This window comes from Marmota marmota, unplaced genomic scaffold (assembly GCF_001458135.2).
Source record: "Marmota marmota marmota unplaced genomic scaffold, marMar, whole genome shotgun sequence".
Taxonomy (NCBI): Eukaryota; Metazoa; Chordata; class Mammalia; order Rodentia; family Sciuridae; genus Marmota; species Marmota marmota.
The window spans coordinates 6,550,017-6,568,804 of record NW_025999999.1 but is presented as its reverse complement, the minus strand read 5'-3'; the positions used below and the strand labels follow the sequence as shown (position 1 = coordinate 6,568,804).

The 18,788-nt window shown below is 53.9% G+C and overlaps 2 protein-coding genes across 2 annotated transcripts; both read left to right on the top strand.

The window, feature by feature from the left end:
* The first annotated feature begins 156 nt into the window (after positions 1–156).
* Pdzd7 (PDZ domain containing 7) lies at positions 157–17,678 on the top strand. Its single transcript, XM_048807186.1, has 12 exons — positions 157–239; positions 884–1,266; positions 4,609–4,749; positions 5,034–5,208; positions 5,749–5,925; positions 6,199–6,346; positions 7,621–7,681; positions 8,082–8,477; positions 14,964–15,161; positions 16,610–16,706; positions 16,990–17,040; positions 17,649–17,678. The coding sequence occupies exons 2-10, from the start codon at positions 1,041–1,043 to the stop codon at positions 16,702–16,704; spliced, it is 1,617 nt and encodes a 538-aa protein (XP_048663143.1). The 5' UTR covers positions 157–239; positions 884–1,040; the 3' UTR covers positions 16,705–16,706; positions 16,990–17,040; positions 17,649–17,678.
* On the top strand, positions 12,720–14,622 carry LOC125617976 (PDZ domain-containing protein 7-like). The gene is made up of 3 exons (XM_048807176.1): positions 12,720–13,458; positions 13,746–13,846; positions 14,241–14,622. The coding sequence occupies exons 1-3, from the start codon at positions 12,891–12,893 to the stop codon at positions 14,604–14,606; spliced, it is 1,035 nt and encodes a 344-aa protein (XP_048663133.1). The 5' UTR covers positions 12,720–12,890; the 3' UTR covers positions 14,607–14,622.
* Positions 17,679–18,788: the final 1,110 nt, after the last annotated feature.

The window sequence follows — 18,788 nt, the reverse complement described above, 5'->3', positions numbered from 1 at the left end:
CGTAACGGGTTGGGGCAGAGCCCTGTGGCCCCAGGACCAGGTGACCAGCGGCAGACCCCCGGCGACCAAGGGAGGTGCTGGAGGGAGTAACTGGTGGCCCCACTAGCCAATGGGAGCCCAGAGCTTCACAGACCAGCCCTATTCCCGCAGCCCCGCTGGGCGTGGGCGGGGTCGCTGGCTGCTGCACTGGCTGGCACCTGAGGGTGCACAAAACCCGCCGCGATCACACACCGGAGCAGGTGAGGGGGCCAAGCCAGAGAAATGGAGCCCAGGAGGGCCAGGCCTGGAGTAGGGGTTGTGTTCTGGGTACCAGATCTGCTCTGGGAGACTTGGCTCTGGGTTTTTCGCTGGGTATTGTGAGGCTCTGACCGGCAGATTCTCCGCCCAAGCGTGGGAAGGAGTCACGCGCAGTTTTGAACCCTGAGCAGCTGCCTGCGGTCAGGGGATTTCTTGGGCCTGGGCTGCAGCTGTCCCAGGTCCTGAAGCCCTACGCTGAAGGTTGGCCCGTGTCCGCATACACAGAAGAGGTATGGCAATGAATTGTCCTGGCCCTTCATTTTCCCCACATTGCTGGAAGGCCAGGGGCTGCAATAATCCCATATCCACTCTCTCAACCTCTACTGAGGACTGGGGATGAGGTAAATGACTCAGCTGAGAGCAGAAATGCGGAGAGCTCCCCATACACCTTTTATATAAATGGCTCCAAAGGTCCAAAATGGTGCCTGGCCGTGGTCAACCCCTGGCCCAGGGTAGGAGAGGTGGGGAGCTGAGGGTCTAAGATATGGGAGGGCAGGATGCTCAAACCAGGGGGAGAAGTGGCAGTTCTGGGGACAGTAGGGCAATGTTCACACCCTCTCACCCAATCTGTGCTCTCCCTGCCCAGGTCTGGAGCCTACCACACCTGAGAAGTGAGGGGTTCCACCTTTCTGAGACCTCACCCTGCACGGAAGGCTCATGGAGCTCAGAGCACTGGGAGCTGGCCTCTGGAGGGTTGGCAGATTCCTTCTGGACCTATAGGGTGCCACTCCAGTCCAGCCACCATGGCACATGGCTTCACAGCGGGCTTTGACCCACCAGGTCTAGGAGAACTCAGCTCTAGCTCTCTGAGCTCCCTCTCCTCCCGAGGCCACCTGGGCAGCGACTTCGGCTCCACCGCAACACGATACCTGTTGCGGAAGCAGCAGCGACTGCTGAATGGGCCCCCCCGTGGAATCCGAGCCTCATCACCCATGGGCCGTGTCATTCTCATCAACTCCCCCATCGAAGGTGGGTGTGGGGCCCAGTCACTAGCTTGGGCTGGGGAAGGCTGGGATAGAGGACAGCAGGAACTAAGTAGGAGGTGGTAAAGCCAATGATTGGGGGGAACTCAAGAGATAGGAGTCTTAGGGAAGTGAAGGCTCTGGGAACCCACATCTTCCTTGCTTACCCTTGCCTCTCCTCCAGGTCAAGACTTTAGGGCTCTAAGATTGTAGACCAGAGTTAGAAGCTAGGGATAGGACAGCAGGGAAAGCTGTGTGTATAGTATGTTAGCCCTGGAGTGAACAAGGTTAGGTGTTGAACAGGCCCATTCCTCCCATGAACTCTGCTTTTCTCCAGATCCATTTATGTGTGCTTTGTGGGATGGAGCAGGATGGAAAAGGACATCTTCCAGCAACCAGCCAATTGTATGACCAGCTCTGTGCCTAACTATGAGGAGTCAGTGCCCAGGTTTCAGGGATCAAAGCAAGGGCCTGAAGGTAGAGCAGCAAATGTTCAGTCAGAAGAGAGAAGAGGGTTGAAGGAGGCCTAGGTCTGGGCCCTCAAAGAGGGTATGACCTAAGCTGGTGTAGTTACCTGATGCTGCAGTTATTGTATACCAATTCTATACCTGCCCTGATTAGGTCCTGCAGAGGACCTAGAGAAATGAGCCTCACCTCCAGAAACATACATTGTAGCAGGACTTAGAGACACAGCAACAAAAACAGCTGGTATTGGGGTTCAGCTATCACCCATAGAGGTTAGAGTGAAAAGCTGGAGCACGTGAGGCAGGCACCTAGGAGATAGCCTGGTTGCAGCGACAGATGTGAGGCGGCAAAGATCTGGTGAACAAGACAGCACCCTGACTGCCAGGCAGGGAGCAGGGCCCTCTGGGCCTGGGCTTTCTGTGGGAAGGACCAGATAAATATCTCCAGCTCCTCTCCTCTTTCTTATCCAGCAGCACTCCTCTGACTGGATCTCAGATTGGACTTTTCAGGCCTTGCTCCTCCCCTCTGACCCAGCTGGGTGTCTCTGCCCCTGTCCCCAGAACATTCATGCCATCACCTACCACGGTGTGCCTCACCTTCAGGTGAGCAGCAGGGCATTGCTGAGGGTCACCGTTGTCATTCTGGTCATGTAGCAGAAGTCCCCAGAGGAGCTAGGAGGTGTGTGTGGAAGGGAGTGAGGAGGCACTACCCTCATAGGTTTCACTCTGCTGAAAGAACTATGTAGCCAGCAGGTGGCAAAAGCCTGAAATCCCAGCTATTCCAGAGGTTGAGGCAGGAGGATCACAAGAGTCCAGTCTGGCGACTTAGTTTATATTTTGAGACCCTGTCTCAACGTAGCTCAGTGGTACAGCCTTACCTAGCATGCTTGACGCCCTGGGTTCAATGCCCAGCACCAAAAAAAAAAAAAAAAACCGAAGACAAATCACTTGGCCTTACTCCTGAGTTTCTGGTTCTAGATCTGTGGTGAATCCCAAGAATTCACTTTTTTTTAACATGTCTACTGGTGATGTTGATGCTGCTGGTCCACACCACATCCCAGGAACTACTGTGACAGGGACTAACTGGCAGGAGGGCCAGGAGTCCAGGAAGGCTGCAGAGAGGGAATGAGGAAAGGAACTGGCCTATGCAGGTCGAGGCAAAGGTGTTGCAGGCAAAGGGGACATGGAAAGGGCTGGTTTCCAAGAGTAATAGGAAGGAGGTCAGTGTGGCCAAAGCCCGGTGAGGGAGGGGAGGGAAGTGGGCAGAGGAAGCCTGTGGGTGGCCTCACTGAGTCCAGGGAGGAGTTGGAGTTCCTCTAGAAGCTGGCAAAGGGACAGGATTTGACATTTTTTATCAGGGGAGAGGCATGCCTTGCTATAAACACAGACTGGCCATGAAGAAGATGGAGAGGGCAAGAGCAGAAGGGGGCATATGGGCAACGGCTGTAGAGTTCCTGGAGGATGGGTGGGTGGCCAGGGCCAGGGCAGTGGAGGGAGAGAAGGTCCCATCCTTAGAGGACTCAGGCTTCTGGAGCTCAAACCTCAGAATAGGTATCACCTTGGCGCAGGGCCCTAAGGGCCCCCTGGGAGGGACTGAGGAGAAAGAGGGCTGGGGCTGGGAGCAAAAGACTCCTGGGCTGAGGCTGAAGTGTCCTGTGACTACAGTCTGCTGGGAAACCCCACAAGCTCCCAAGTCTCTGTCCTGCACTGTCCCTCCTAAGGCTGCCCTTAGGGACTTCTGTCTGAGCTGGCCATGCACTGTAACCTGATTTCGGCTAGATCAAATTGAAGTGTGTGTGTGTGTGTGTGTGTGTGTGTGATTTCTCCCTCTCAAATACCTCTAGGGTAAGCCTTTCTGAGAAGAAATCTCAGAAATGGACCCAACTCATCTGGAGCCCAACTTATCCTTAAGTTTTCTTGCTTTTCTCTTCCTGGAAGTTCTCCTCAAGGCCAGCCTCTGAGCCTGGCTCACTCCATCCCCTCCTCAGTGTCTCCTTTTCCTTCCATCCATTCAAATCCCATCCATCAGTCCTCTAAGAAGCCTTTCCTGATAACTTGGGACCCAGGACACTCCCGTACCTTCTGACTTACCCCAGCACTGGATGGAGAAGTTAGCTCTGGGCACACCATGCAGCATGGTGATGTTTGGGGTTTCTTTCCCCAGGTAGCCAGGTAGTCCCTGCATGCTTACTCCCAGAATCACAGAGTCTAAGAGATGGAGGCCTCAACACTCCTTCCTAAACATCCCAGTTAGGGATTTACCAGGTCTGAGTTTGCATGCTGCTCACTAGCTGTCCCAGGAAACCCATTCCATTTCTGGCAGTTGCATATTTCAGAAAGTTTTTCCTTACAAAACATGCCTCCGTCTAACTCCACCACATGGGCTTGATTCTGCCCTCTGGGTTCCACTGACAAAAATATCTAATGCCTTCCAGAGCCTCACTCTACAGCTATTTGAAATTAGAGCTAATCTACCATTTCTGTTGCAAGCAGAAGAGGCCAGGCTCCCTTTGCTGTGTCCCAAAGAATGGAATTTGAACCTTCTTTGCCATCTTTCTGGGCCTCTGAGTGGCAGCCGTTTTAGAAATATGGGCACAGAATGCTCAGTAAACATTACACACACACACACACACACACACACACACACACACACACACACAGCAAAGGAGCAGGACTCCTGTCCTGATATCCTCACCTGCTTCCACACACTCCATGGCCCAGGGTCAAAATCACCCTAAATGGAACTTGGAAATTGATTCCCTCCCCTCAGTACTATGTGGCTCTGGCCAGTAATCCAGCTTTTGCAAGCCCCAATTTTGGGAACCTAGGGGCCCTCTGTGCCCAGAATGAACATGGGGATCATGCCTGTGTCCCCATTCCTGCAGCCAACAGTGATGAAAGTGACATCATCCACGCAGTCCGGGTGGAGAAGAGCCCAGCAGGGAGGCTGGGTTTCAGTGTGCGGGGAGGCTCTGAGCATGGCCTGGGCATCTTTGTCAGCAAAGTGGAGGAGGGGAGCAGTGCAGGTGAGTGATCCTGGGGGAAGATTGCTGGTTTAGGATGTTACCCCCATCTCAGGGGAGGCAGGGGATGCTGTGGGCAGCAATGAGGAAAAGTCCTCAGCTCTGGAAGGCTGATCTCATGGAAGATGGGGCCCACCCTTGGGCAGAGTGGATCAAGGGACAGAGATTCCTTAATAGGCAATACTCAGAGCCTACTCTGAAGATCTGCCCCTTGAGGGAGGAAGCTCAGTACCCCAGGGAGCTCTGTCCAGTGGGGAGGTCAGCCTCCTCCCCACTCTCTGGCACAGAGCGGGCTGGCCTATGTGTGGGGGACAAGATCACAGAGGTGAACGGACTGAGCCTAGAGAGCACCACCATGGGCAGCGCAGTGAAGGTGCTGACGGGCAGCAGCCGCCTGCACATGATGGTACGGCGCATGGGCCGGGTGCCAGGCATCAAATTCTCCAAGGAGAAAACCACATGGTGAGCAGCCCCAGCCTTCCCAACCCACAACCACCCCTGAACAGGAGGAGCCAGAAACAGTGCAATCCCCAGGAAATAAAATGGGCCCGAGTCTCCCTCTTTGCCATGCTTCAATGGCACTAACTGTCCAACACCAGGGCCCTCTTCGCTCATTGCTGCTGCTGTGAAACTAGGGCACAGCATCAGCACCTCCCTCATGGGGGCATTATAAGGAGTAGAAATGGGGCCCTAGGGCTGGGGGTGGTTCAGTATACAGTGCATACTCCCTGTGCCCCAGGCCCTGGGTTCCATCTCCAGCACCGAAAGAAAAAAAAAAAGATTTTTAAAAAATGGGGCACTGCATATTGCAGCTGTTCCATAAAAATGTGAGTAGGATGATTTCCCAGACTGAATACAACTTATGTCCCACTGAGGATCCTAGGCCTGGGATGTCCCCTGGAGGCAACCTCCCTTTCCCATGCAGCTATCAAGACTACTGGGAGGGGAGATGGGTGGTGGTGGCTGGGGACCCCACCTGAGGGCCCCTTGCTGCTGTTCCAGGGTGGATGTGGTGAACCGGCGGCTGGTGGTGGAGAAGTGCAGTTCCACTCCATCCAACAGCAGCTCGGAGGATGGTGCGCGGCGCATTGTCCACCTGTACACGACCTCTGACGACTTCTGCTTGGGCTTCAACATCCGAGGGGGCAAGGAGTTTGGCCTGGGCATCTATGTGTCCAAGTAAGGGCAGAGACAGGGTTGAAATGGAGTATCTAGAGGTTGGGCTGGGAATGGGGCTGGGATTGGGGCCTGGGGATGACCAACAAGTGAGGCATGGCCAACTACATGTCCAAATGAGGGCCCAGGTCAGGGGTGGACCTGATAAGGGATGTGGTCACCAGGAGGGGGGTCAAGGAGCATGACTAGGGCATTCCCATATCCAAGTGAAAGGGAACTAAATAGGGGTGAGGGAGACAGGCCAGAGTCTTATCAACTGACACCTGTCTGACCCAGAGTGGACCATGGTGGGCTGGCCGAGGAGAATGGCATCAAGGTGGGGGACCAAGTCTTGGCGGCCAACGGTGTCAGGTTCGACGACATCAGCCACAGCCAAGCCGTGGAGGTGCTGAAAGGCCAAACACACATCATGTTGACCATCAAGGTGGGCAGGACTCTGGGAGTTATGGAGAGGCCAGACTAGAAGAAGTATTTCCCAGACCACCCTTGTTCTTTATTGAGCTCCTTGCTCTCCCCTATGTGACATTTCCATAGCCAAGTGGAAAGGAGTTCTAATTCCCCTTTTGCAAAAGAAGAAACTGAGGTTCAGAGAGGCATTGCAACTGAGGTTCAGAGAGGCCAGTGATTCTGCTGCTCAGTAGCCTAACCTGGCTCCAGTCCTCTCCCCAGATTCCTGAGGCAGCACCCTTTCTTCTGAATGGTGGAGACCTAGGGTTGAAGGAACAAATGTCCTGCCCACAAGGGTGGAGTGGTATCTGTGGCTTTGGGCAAAGACTTGGTGGTAGGCACCCTCAGGCCACAGGGCAAGGAGCCCTAGGCTAGGGCCAGAGATCAGATTTCAGGGGAGGCAGCTGTATTCATTATTCATGTAGGTCTCACGCTTGCCTGAGGATCAGGTCCTTCTCACTCTGGCTTCTGCAGAAGGTGATGCCTCACTCTTCCTTGGTGCCAATTGGTGGCCCCTGCTCTGCCTTCTCCTTCATCACCAGGCCTTTGCCCATCTCACCATTCAGTGCCTCCTCCACCCCCACTATTTCCCACCTCTCCCGCATCCCATTTCTCCCTTTCCTTCCTCAAATTATCCCAGACCCCCTCCTCACTCCTGCTCTGCCTCTTATTCATTCATTCAACAATATTTTTGAGGGTTGAGGGTATACCTCAGTGGTAGAGTTTTTGCCCAGCAGGCTTGAGGCCCTGGGTGCAATTTCCAACTCCACATAAAACAAAACAAAACTACAATATTTTGAGTACCTACTCTGTGCTGGATGCTATGCCAGGTACTGAGGCTGCATCAATGACAGGACAGCCAGGGTCTCTGCTCCTGGGGGGAAAAGGACAAACCAGATACTTGTAGACTGTGACAAATGCCACCAGGAAATTAACAGAGAGGTGGAATGGAGTAATTTGGGAAGATCCTTATAGCCAGGGGACATCAGGGCAGGTCTCTCTGAGGAAGTGACAAAGAGCAAGAATGAGCTAGCCACATAATGAGCTGAAGGAAGAGAAAACAGGCAGAAGGGAGGGCAGGTGCAGAGATCCTGTGGTATAAAGGAACTTGGCATGATTAGAAATGAAGTGGCCAATGTTGCTAGAGCACAGTGGATTCAGAAGGGAGAAATGGAAATTAAGGTTTACTCCTGTCCCATTTCTCACCCTCCCTTCTCACCTGTTCCTCCTATCCCACCATGACCTCCCCAGGAGACAGGCCGGTACCCTGCCTACAAGGAGATGGTTTCTGAGTACTGTTGGCTGGACCGATGTAAGTGGCTTAAGTCCTCAAATTTGGAGGGAAAGGGGCTAAGACCCAAGAGTGGGGCCAGGGTCTCTGAAAAAGAAAGGACAGGGACCAAGATCTACTCAAGACCCTCACATAACCCAGAGCGGCTTCTAGGACCCCCCTGATGTCTTGCAGATTCAAATTCAGGCTCTTCTAGGGCCTTGAGGCCCAGAGAGTGAACAGAGAAGTGCTCTGTCTGAGGTTTCTCATAAGACAGAGGCAGGATTGCGTAGCAGCTTGTGGCTTTAACCTTAGTAGCTGCCTGGCCTTCGTTCCTCTAACCGCAAGCCCCGGGGTGATCTGCAAGCCTCACAGGGTGCTGAGGCAAACCCGTCATATGCCCAGGTGCTGCATATGCCCCTGCCTTCCCATCTCCCTGCAGTGAGCAATGGGGTGCTGCAGCAGCTGTCACCTACCTCTGAGAGCAGCTCCAGTGTCTCCTCATATGCCTCCAGCGCCCCCTATAGCTCAGGCTCCCTGCCCTCGGACCGCATGGATGTCTGCCTGGGGCCTGATGACCTGGGCAGCCAAGGACCAGGTTGGGGGCGGGCGGACACAGCCATGCAGACGGAGCCTGATGTGGGGGGCCGTGTGGAGACTTGGTGTAGCGTGCGGCCCACAGTCATCCTCAGAGACACAGCCATCCGTTCTGAAGGACCCCCTCCTGCCCGCCGCCTTGACTCTGCCCTCTCAGAGTCCCCCAAGACTGCTTTGCTGCTGGCCCTTAGCCGACCCCGGCCCCCCATCACACGCTCCCAGAGCCACCTGACCCTATGGGGTACGTGGGGAATGGGAGGCTGCTGCTTTCTCTATAGTCCCTGGTCCAAAACTGCTCATTCTGTCCCTCTTTTTGCCTCAGATCTTAGCCCAGGCTCAGCCCTAAAGCATACTCATCCCATGCTCTGGGTTCCATTTTAAGCCAGACCTGGGCCCAGGTCTGGGAGCCCCTCTAGCCAGCTGCCCAATGAGCAGGTGCAGGCCTGGGAGAGCCGGCGGCCACTCATTCAGGACCTGGCCCGGAGGCTGCTGACAGATGATGAGGTGCTGGCAGTCACCCGTCACTGCTCACGGGTAAGCCCCCAGCCCTCCCATAGCTGTGGCCCACAGTGGCTCACTCACCTAGCCCCTTATTCATTCAGGCCACTGTCTATTGAGCAGTACCTGGGCTTGATTCTGAGAGGCCAGCAGTCAGTAAAAGAAAAATACACCTCTCTCTCTCTCTCTCTCTCTCTCACACACACACACACACACACACAAACACACACACACAGAGCAATCTCACAGGAAAGGGAGCTATATGATAACTAGATCCTAAACACCCCTAGTAACAAATCACTCAAGATGCTGTGAAGGAGAAAAACATAAAAGATAACCCCGGAGAGGTACACATTAGGTGGCATGGTCTAGGAAGGCCTCCTCGAGGAGGTGACATTTAAACCGAGGAGAAGAGAGAAGGTGGACAGGTGATGAGTGAGTGGAAGTTAGTCCCTCTAAGCCCCCACCCAGCCTTATCCCCCTTGTCACCTTTTATTCCTGGGACAGTCAGTAGATCCAGCCCTATGCAAAGTCCCCTTTTTCTTTTTCTTTTTTTTTTTAACAAGAGAAAACAAAGTCCCCTTCTGTTACCCAAGTAACTAAGTTACTTACTTACCCACGTAAGCAATCTTACACCATTATTCTGGTCTCTTCTACTTGAAACAGAACCCAAGGACCCTAGGGCAGGGTGGGTGTCAGCTTTTGGGGAGGCTATGTGGTGCAGCTCGCCCGCTCTAAGAGGACTGGAAGATTCTGTCCTATCCTTTGTCTCAGGAATCCCTGGAGTTCTGTGGGTTCTGCTCAGCTTGTGCAGGCTGAGGGGTTTCAGAGAGTCATGTGCAGATTCCTCCAACCCACCTTGCTCAGAGTGATGTTGTATATCAGTGTAATATCTGCATTGGCATGTCTGTGGGCTAGGGCTACTTGATTTGTGTCAACATGACTGCATGATTTTATCTATGTATGGGCTTGTATGTATCTGGCTAGCGCATGTGTGTGTCCAGGTATTGTCACCTGGACCCTAAGATGTGGTCATTCATGTATCCCTTTACTTAAGGCCTGGTTCACAGTAGAGCTGCAGATGGGGGTGCATGTTGGGAGGCAGCTACTGGACTCAGAATTAAACTCAGTAGGTGTCACACTCAGCTCTGAGTGCTAAGTACAGCTGTTATTCACCAACCTCCAGGGATCTTGTACCTCTGGGATGTGGCCACTAGGTGGGGTTCTGTGTCTGTTTCTTTGGCCAATGCCTTTCCCCTTCATCCCTCCACTCTGCAGCCCTCAAGTCAGGACATGTACTCACTTTGTCCCCATATCACCTGCAGGCTCTACATACTGCCTGACCCAGTCCCCTCCACCATCCTCTGGGATGAATCCAGCCCTCAGGGATCGATAAAGTTCCTCTGATGCCTGGGCTATAAAGCCCTGAACCTCAGGCCTCCCTTTTCTCTCCCCTCTGAGCCATCGCTACACAGCCATGAGACCAAAATACCTCTGTGCTCACTCCATGGTCCCCAAGCCACCTCTTGACCACTTATATTTGGCAGAATAGAATATAAGTTGCTTATCCTCACATTTAAGGCCCTCTCTGAGGTCACCTCTCAACACCTTTCCCATTGTCTTCCATGGCCACCACTTTGGCCTGAACAGGTTACTAACTAAGCAACTTCAGGGAGGACTAGTCACAGCGCTCACCACTGTGCAGCCCTACATGGAGGCTCCTTGTGGACCCCATAGCCACACTAAACCTGTTTACTCATTGTTCCTCTTCGCCTTTGGAGCACTTGCCTCCCTGATCTGTTCTTTCAGAATCTGAGTAAAGGCCACCATCTCCAGGAAGCCCACTCAGATCCTCCACTTCTGAAACCCCCGTTGCCCCACTGCCAGGAATTTATGGTTCATTTGCCCTGTGTTCCCACTAGACTGAGTTTCCGAGGATTGGGGACAGGGGTCTTCATTATTTTGTCTCCACTGCCCAGTACAGGGCCTGGATGCTGAATGATTTGTGGACTTGATGTATGTACACACAAGTGGCTGTTTCTGTGTCATTTGCATGTCTTTCTTCAGACAACAAGGAGTGTATTGTGGTTTGTGTATGTATGAATCCCTGTGACTGCGTGAGGTTTAGGGCCACACACGACGTTTTTATTTATTTCCAGCTATTTATGAATGGAAATGACTCACTATGACCACCAGAGGATGCGCTCTCCCTGTCTATGCCCATAAAAGAGGTTCTCTGTGTGCATGTCCCTGAATCTGTCTCCCTCTCGCCACCAGGGGGAAGTATTCTGCCCAAGTAGGGTGGCTCCCAGTGTTCAGTTCTCCAGTCTGTGGGGTGTGGCATCCGCGTTGGTGGCATCCAGGCAGTGCCAGGCAGAAGGGTACTGACTGAAGAAGCTTTTTGAGGAGCCACCCCTTCCCCAAGGTCCCCATTCCAGCTCCAAACAAAGGGTCAGGCCCACAGCCTAGTGTTGGGCTCAAATTCCTTCCTTCTGTCAGGAGTTGGGGGTGGGGAGGAGAGTGGACTCCCTGATCATCCTTTAATGCCACCAGAGCAGGGAAGAGCCAGATAGCTCCGGTTGCAGTCCTTCCTCACATTTCCTTATCTGTGTTGCTTTGAGCAAAGTCCCCTCTGAGCCTCAGTTTACTCATTCATAAAATAGAAATAGTTAATGTCATCTCTCAGGGTGGTTAAGTGAGAAGCCATATGTAAAAGGCTTAGAAAAGTGTCTGTCCCAAAGCTATTATTGTTCCTGCCATTTATTATGGATCTGTTATTACTTCAGGCTTCCACAAGGTCACCAAGATAAGACCATCCTCTAGACCCTGGGGTGGACTGAACATTTCCCAAAACATGGAGGGTCGAATGGGTCCCAAGGCCCCTATGTGCTCTGGTTTCCCCTGGCCCACCTGTGAAGTCCCTACTTTGTCTGACCTGTGGTGCCTCTATCTGCAGTATGTGCATGAGGGTGGTGTGGAGGACCTGGTGAGGCCCCTGCTGGCTATTCTGGACAAGCCTGAGAAGCTCCTGCTGCTGCGGGACATCAGGTGGGGAGGGGCTTGAGGAGTGGGGGCAGGAGGGGATCCCTGATACCTCAACATCCCCAGGGAGGAAGCTCCTCCAGTTACCTCAACAACTGAACTCTGCTCACCCACATCTCTTGCTTCTTCTAGGAGTGTGGTGGCCCCCACGGACCTGGGCCGCTTTGACAGTATGGTGATGCCCATGGAGCTGGAGGCTTTTGAGGCCCTCAAGAGCAGGGCAGGTCAGCAGCTGGGGGCCAGGACTACAGGATCCTGAGCCCAGGTGGGGGTGGGGCCAGCAGAAGTTGCTAACCTGCCTTACTTCTGACTTGTTCTCTCCAACCAGTACGGCCTCCTGCTTTGAGACCAGCCCGGCAGGACACGCCACCCAAACGTCACCTCATCACCCCTGTGCCTGGTCAGTTGGAATCTCAAAACCCAAGGAGGGGGCACAACCCGGGTAACGTTAGGAAAGAGAAGGGGCCTTCCATCCCTGCCCCCAAATGGGGTCCTCATGGCTTCAGAGGCCCATTGAAGGAAAGCCCTTGTCCATTTTCATCCCATCCACTTACCACCTGCACTGTTACTCACTTCACAGCTGCTTTTAAACCTGCTGGCTTTTTAAATCCAGTCTCATTCTATGTGATAATATTGGAGAAATTATCAGTTCAAGCTGTTCAGGATGGCACACACCTGTATCCCATAACTTGAGAGGCTGAGGCAGGAGGATTGCAAGTTCAAAGTCAGCTTCAGCAACTTAGCGAGGCCCTAAGCAAGTCAGCCAGGCCCTAAGCAACTCAGCAAGACTCTCAAAATATAAAATAAAAAGGTCTGGGGGGATGTTGCCCAGTGGTTAAGCACCCCTGAGTTCAATCACCAGTATCAAAAAAAAAAGGAAAGAGAAAGAAAGAAATGTATTATAATAGAATGTATTAAAATGTGACTATAATAGATCATACTTGTCTGTCCCAGTGGGCAGTGGGCCTGAGCAAATGCAGGTCTAGTTCTCATAGGCCACACACAAAGGCAAGACCTGGTGGCTGGAAAGGTGGTCTGAGGTGGGAGGCCAGGAGGCAACAGCCTGACCTTGGCCTCTTCCCCAGATAGCCGTGGAGGTTTCTACCTGCTGCCTATGAACGGTTTCTCTGAAGAAGAGGATGGGGAGCTGAGGGAGCAGCTGGGGGGCCTCAAGGTCTCCCTGAGTGCCTCGGCTCCCCACCACCCTCATCAAGGGATCCCCCCTCTCCAAGATGTGCCAGTAGATGCCTTCACACCATGCAGAAGCACATGTACACCCTCTCCCCCACCACCCCCTGTCGCTCCCCGGCCACCGCGGCCTAACTGGCTGCTGACAGAACCCCCGAGACGAGAAGATCCTCAGCAGAGCCAGAGCCAGAGCCAGGGCCAAGCCCAGGGTCGAAGCAGAAGCCACAGCAGGGGTCGAGGCAAGTCCCCTGGGCGCAGGTGCTCCCCTTCCCCAGCACCCATCCCCACCTCCAGCGCAGCCAATGGGCGCTACCACAGGCCTCGGAAGGCCAGGCCCCCTCTGCCACGACCCCTGGATGGGCAGGTGGCTAAGGTGGGGGCCAGGCAAGGTCCTTCAGAGAATGGATCCGGCAGGGCAGCTGAGGAGGCAGCCATGAAGGCCCCCAGTGGGGAGCTGAGGACAATCACACTGTCTAAAATGAAGCAGTCCTTGGGTGAGTGCAGGGTGGACTGCACTGGCGGGGTAGACTCCTGGGTTTGGGTGGTTGGTGAACTTGAATTTCAAGATCTGCCTGGGCATAGGAAAAGAACCTCGGGTAAAGGGAAATCTAGATTTGGGAGAGTTGGAATTTGAAGGATTTGGGAGTTGAGACTTGAGCAATAACAGAACCTGGGGTTTGGGAGAAGTTGGGGGTCCTGGATTTTGGGATGAGGTCCTAGGTTCCTCCTGGGATTTGGGGGTATGGCTGTATTCTCACCCAGAGCCTTTGACCCTCTCTAGGCATCAGTATTTCAGGGGGCATCGAGTCCAGGGTGCAGCCCACGGTGAAGGTAGAGAAGATCTTCCCAGGGGGTGCCGCCTTTCTCAGCGGGGCCCTGCAGGTAGGTGAAGTCCACTCCCTAGGCCCAGAGCTGAAGTCTGGCAAGGTGTGGGGCTGCTTCATCCAGACATGTTCAGACCAGGTTGTGGGAAGAAGCTTGGGAGCACAGGGGTCAGGAGAATAGGCCTAAGGGGAAAATCTGTCCCCTGATGCTAGCCTAGGCCTGAGGGACGGCCCATCCTGTTCCACCCTGGGCCTCAAGGAACAAAAGGCCATTGTCTATGCCCCACCCTGCCCCCAACGGCTCCAGGCACAAAAGTCCCATTGTCCATCTCCTGAACCCAGTTGGGGGAGGAGTATCCTAGCCAGTGGAGGTGAGAGGACACTGCCTTCAGGTTAGGTGGTAGGGTGGGAGTGACCCAGGGAGTGCCATGACTCTCCCATCCTGATCCCAGGCTGGTTTCGAGCTTGTGGCAGTGGATGGAGAGAGCCTGGAGCAGGTGACCCACCAGCGAGCAGTGGACACCATCCGCAAGGCTTATAGAAACAAGGCTCGGGAACCCATGGAGCTTGTGGTCAGGGTCCCTGGGCCTGGTCAGCTCCCCTTACCCCCTGACCTGTCAGTTCTTACTAGTCAGCACCCTCCTCCTGATCCTCCCTCTGCCCACCCACCCCCTGATGCTACTCCAGTTCCCTCCCACTGGCTCCCAAAATCTTCCATGAGTGCCAGGACCCATCCTACAGAGAAGGCCAGACTTCTCCAGAGGACTCCTAGCCCAATACCTTCCCCAACCCTCCAGACTCCTGAAACTAACCCCTGACCCCTCCCCCCAGATTCCCAAGGNGGTTCCATTTTAAGCCAGACCTGGGCTGCAAACCTGTTCTTAGTCCTACCCCAACTTTGATCTCCAAACCCGCCCTCACCCCTGTCCTTTCAATCTGGAGTGCCCAGGCCTGTTCTCCCCAGCCCCAGATTCCTTACACGGCTGCACTTGTGTGATTCTGGGAGAGGTGGAAACTGGAGGAGGAACCCCCCACACCCTTCCCCACCCTGCACGAGTGCAGATCCTGTCTGCCACCCCCACTCTCCCTTTTCTCTGCCCCTTCCCACACCCCTGCCCCTCGTCCTTCCCTTCTGCCCACCCTCCAGCCCCCCGGGTGCTCCCTCGTGTCTGCAGAGGAGAAGAAACAGCGGAAGAAGGAGAAGTCGGGGTCCCCTGGGGAGAAGGGGGCCCTGCAGCGCTCCAAGACTCTGATGAACCTCTTCTTCAAGGGAGGGCGGCAGGGGCGGCTTGCAGGGGATGGGCGCAGAGAGGCCTGGACACTGGACAGCAGGAGCCCAGCCAAAGCCCGCCCTCGCCTGGACCTGGAGAAAGGTAGGTGCTGGATTGACCAGGCAGGGAAGATGGGGCAAAGTCCACCAGCTGGGGCCTCTGGCACACCGCCTCACCACTCAACCTGGAGAGCCTAGTTTTCCTCATAGATTCAATAGGAGTAATAATGCCTGTTTCTTTAGAATACTGGGGAATAAGTGAGTTAGCAAATGTAAATCACATTGTCTGGCACACAGAAGGTGCTCGGAAAATGTGGTGGTCATTGTCATCTTGCCTTACCTCCCTTTGAACAGAAAGGGAAAGTGACAGAGTTGCAACACAGCAAGGAAGTAGAAGACCTTGGCTCAGAGCCCAGTGCCCTTGGTGGTGGCAGTAGTGGGGCTTGCTTTTGCCAGCCATCTAGCTTCTCAGGCCCAATCAAATTCTAGAATCATTGAGCAAGACCATTTCTAGATCAAGGCCCAGGCAGAAGGGCCAGCCCACGCTGTACTCACATGAGGCTTCCCACCCACGAGATGGCTGTCCTCCCTGGTAAGGCTCAACGTCCAGGCCAAGAGTGGATGAGTTAAGACTCTTAGAGCTGCATTTGACAGAAACTTAACCAAACTCACCTCTTGGGGCTGTGGCCATGGCTCAGAGGTAGCACACTTGCAAGGCAGGTGTCAGGCACTGGGTTCGATTCTCAGTACCACATATAAAATAAATAAATAAAAGTCTATCAACAGCTAAAAAATATTTTTTTAAAAAAAGTCACCTCTTGCTGGGCGTGGTGGTGCATGCCTATAATCCCAGTGACTCAGGAAGTTGAGGCAGGAGGATCACAAGTTCCAGGCCAGTCTCAGCTATTTAACAAGGACCTAAGGAGATTTTTTTATTTAAAAAAGAGCTGAGGATGTTGCTCAGTGGTTAACCACCTCTGGGTTCAATCCTTGGTACCAAAAAAAAAAAGACCTCTTAGCTCAGGTACTGACTTAGGCAGGTCTAAAGGTCTGAAAAATATCACTACATGTGTCCATTGGTCTTTTGGTTCCATTTTCTGGTGAGTTGATTTGCCATCATTCGGGCTTTACTGACTTGATAAGATGGCCACTATTATTTCGCAATCCCCGGGGAAAAGTAGTTTCTCCTGAAGTAGTTCCAGCTAAGTCTCATGAACCTGTCTCTCATCCCACTGGGATCACAAACCATGCTAAACAAACCACTGTGATGTGGGAGACAAAGTGTTTTTGCTGGCCAGCCTGGGTCACATGCCTACCCCAGAGTACATGGGCTGAGAATGGGGACATTGGTCCCCAGGAGACCATTAGGGTGAGGTTTCCAGAAAAGGGGAGTGGATGTTGGGTAGATGAAAACAATCAGAGAAAGAGGAGCTGGATGCTGCCCCACTCTGGATTTGGATGTTCTGGGGCATCAAGGTGACAGTTCCATAGGAGAGACAGCCCTCCAAATTAGGGCCAACCCCCCACTCCTTCACCTCTCTCTTCCCACAGCTCCCAGGACACTGCTCTCTCATGGTTCTCAGCTCACCTCTCTGGTCACTCTTATCTATCTTTTGAAGGCTCCTCTTTTCTCCTCTGACCCTTGAAGGTAGGTACCCCAGGCTCTGTCCTTGGGGTTCTTTTCTCCTTCTTTCAAATGAATCTCCCTGAGCAGCGCTCACACTGAATCCTCTCTTGATCCAAAATCTTCATTGACTCTCTGTTGCCTAAGAGTGAAGTCCCTAGCTGAGCATGACCTTCAAGCCCCTGGGGTCCAGTTCTCTTGTCTCTGGATCCAACCTACTTACATCCTGAATGCTCCATTTCAGTCAGTACTGAGTCCCTCCCAACCCTTTTTCCAGAGCCTGCCTGAGCCTTTTTCTTCTTCACAGCAGGGGGAGTTGGGCCTGTACAGAAGTTTGTCACCTGGAGACTGAGACGTGGTAATTCATGCATGTCTTTCCCAAGGCCTGGTCAACAGTAGGGTTGAGATAAGGGTGCATGTTGGGGCCGGTTTGATGGCTTTGGACTAAAATCTGTTGGGCTCGAGCAAGGACTATCAGGCAAAGAGGTACATATTGGGGGCAGTTCAAAGAATTGGTCTAAACTTACTTACCATACCCAACTAGAAAAGATAGGGTTGCACATAGATAGGGGGATACATTTTGAGGGTTTGTGCTGAGTCTCCCAGAGAGATATCTAGGGTCAATGAGAAAGTCTGTGATAGGGCTTCCAATGAGGAACAGACTAGTATGACAGTGTATTTTTAGGGGGCACAGAGATCACTGGGCCAAGACTCCATTAAGGAGTAGACTGGTGTAGGGGTGGGTTTGGGGACTAAAGGCTGGGGTTGGTACTCCACTGGAGGGCAGGTTGCTGTGGAAGGCCATACTGGGGAATATATGGACTAGGCTAGAATTTCATGCTAGGTACCTGGGCCTCTCAGCTGGCCTGTTTCTTCAGGCCTGACCCCTGGTAGGGAAGCCCTGCCCACCCACCCCGACAGTTCCCGCTCCTCCATCACATCCTTTTGCCCCTCCCTGCCCTGCAGACCGGGAGAGGAGCCAGGCCCTGATCTCTGNAGGGTACTCGCCCCTCAAGCAGGAGACCCCTCCCAACTTGGTGTCTGGGATTGCTGGTACACTCCTCAGCCAGGGTAGTGGGGAGTCACCCCTCTAGGCGAAAACACCCCTCCCACCTGGGTGTCTGGGGGAGTTCCTATACTGTTGAGGCTAGGGTAGAGCGGACTTGCCCTTTCAGTCGGTGGACCCCTCCCACGTGGGTGTCTGGGAGAGCTTGCATACCACCACAGCCAGGGTAGGGGGGACTTTGCTCCAGGAGGGAAACCCCTCCCACCTGGGTGTGTGAGGGGAGATCCTATGCCTGCTACAGCCAGTGTAGAGGAGATTCGCCCTTCCAGGAGGGATACCCCTCCCACCTGGGTGTCAGGGGAGCTTGTATACCGCCAAAGTCAGGGTAGAGGAGACTCGCCCTTCCATGCGGAAGACCACTGCCACCTGTGTGTAGGGGGGGCCTAGTATACCACCTTAGCTAGGGTAGAGAAGACTTGCTCCTCCAGACGGGAGACCCCTCCCACTTGGGTGTCGGGGGAGCTCTTATTCCGCCACAGGCGGGGTAGAGGGAGACCCCTTCCACCTGGGTGTCCAGGGGAGCTCCTACGCCGCGGAAGCCAGGATAGAGGGGACTCGCCCATCCAGGCGGGAGACCTCTCCCACCTGGGTGTCTGGGTGAGTTCCTCTACCTCAGCTGCAAAGGATAGAGGGGACTCGCCCATCCAATTCGGGAGACCCTTCCCACCTCGGTGTCTGAGGGAGCTTGATTACTGCAGCAGCCAGTGTAGAGGGGACTCGCCCCTACAGGCTGGAGACCCTCCCACCTGGGTGTCTGGAGAGCTCCTATAGTGCCACAGATAGGGTAGAGGGAACACGCCACTGCAGGTGGAAGACCCCCACACACATATGGGTGTACTGGGAGCTCTCATATGGCAAGAGCTAAAATAGAGGGGACTCGCCCTTCCAGGCGGGATACCCCTCCCACCTGGGTTTCAGGGGGAGCTTGTATACAGCCAAAGTCAGGGTAGAGAAGACTTGCACCTCCAGGCAGGAGACCCTTTCCACGTGGGTGTCTTGGAGAGCTTGCGTACCACCACAGCCAGGGTAGGGGGGAATCT

Excerpts from the sequence above, each read along its gene's own strand:
- Pdzd7 (XM_048807186.1), top strand. The coding sequence starts at position 1,041 with ATGGCACATGGCTTCACAGCGGGCTTTGACCCACCAGGTCTAGGAGAA. Across the intron at positions 6,347-7,620 it reads ACATCATGTTGACCATCAAG|GAGACAGGCCGGTACCCTGC; the intron begins GTGGGCAGGACT and ends TGACCTCCCCAG. Across the intron at positions 8,478-14,963 it reads GAGCCACCTGACCCTATGGG|AGGAGAAGAAACAGCGGAAG; the intron begins GTACGTGGGGAA and ends TCGTGTCTGCAG.
- LOC125617976 (XM_048807176.1), top strand. The coding sequence starts at position 12,891 with ATGAACGGTTTCTCTGAAGAAGAGGATGGGGAGCTGAGGGAGCAGCTG. Across the intron at positions 13,459-13,745 it reads TAAAATGAAGCAGTCCTTGG|GCATCAGTATTTCAGGGGGC; the intron begins GTGAGTGCAGGG and ends GACCCTCTCTAG. Across the intron at positions 13,847-14,240 it reads TTCTCAGCGGGGCCCTGCAG|GCTGGTTTCGAGCTTGTGGC; the intron begins GTAGGTGAAGTC and ends TCCTGATCCCAG.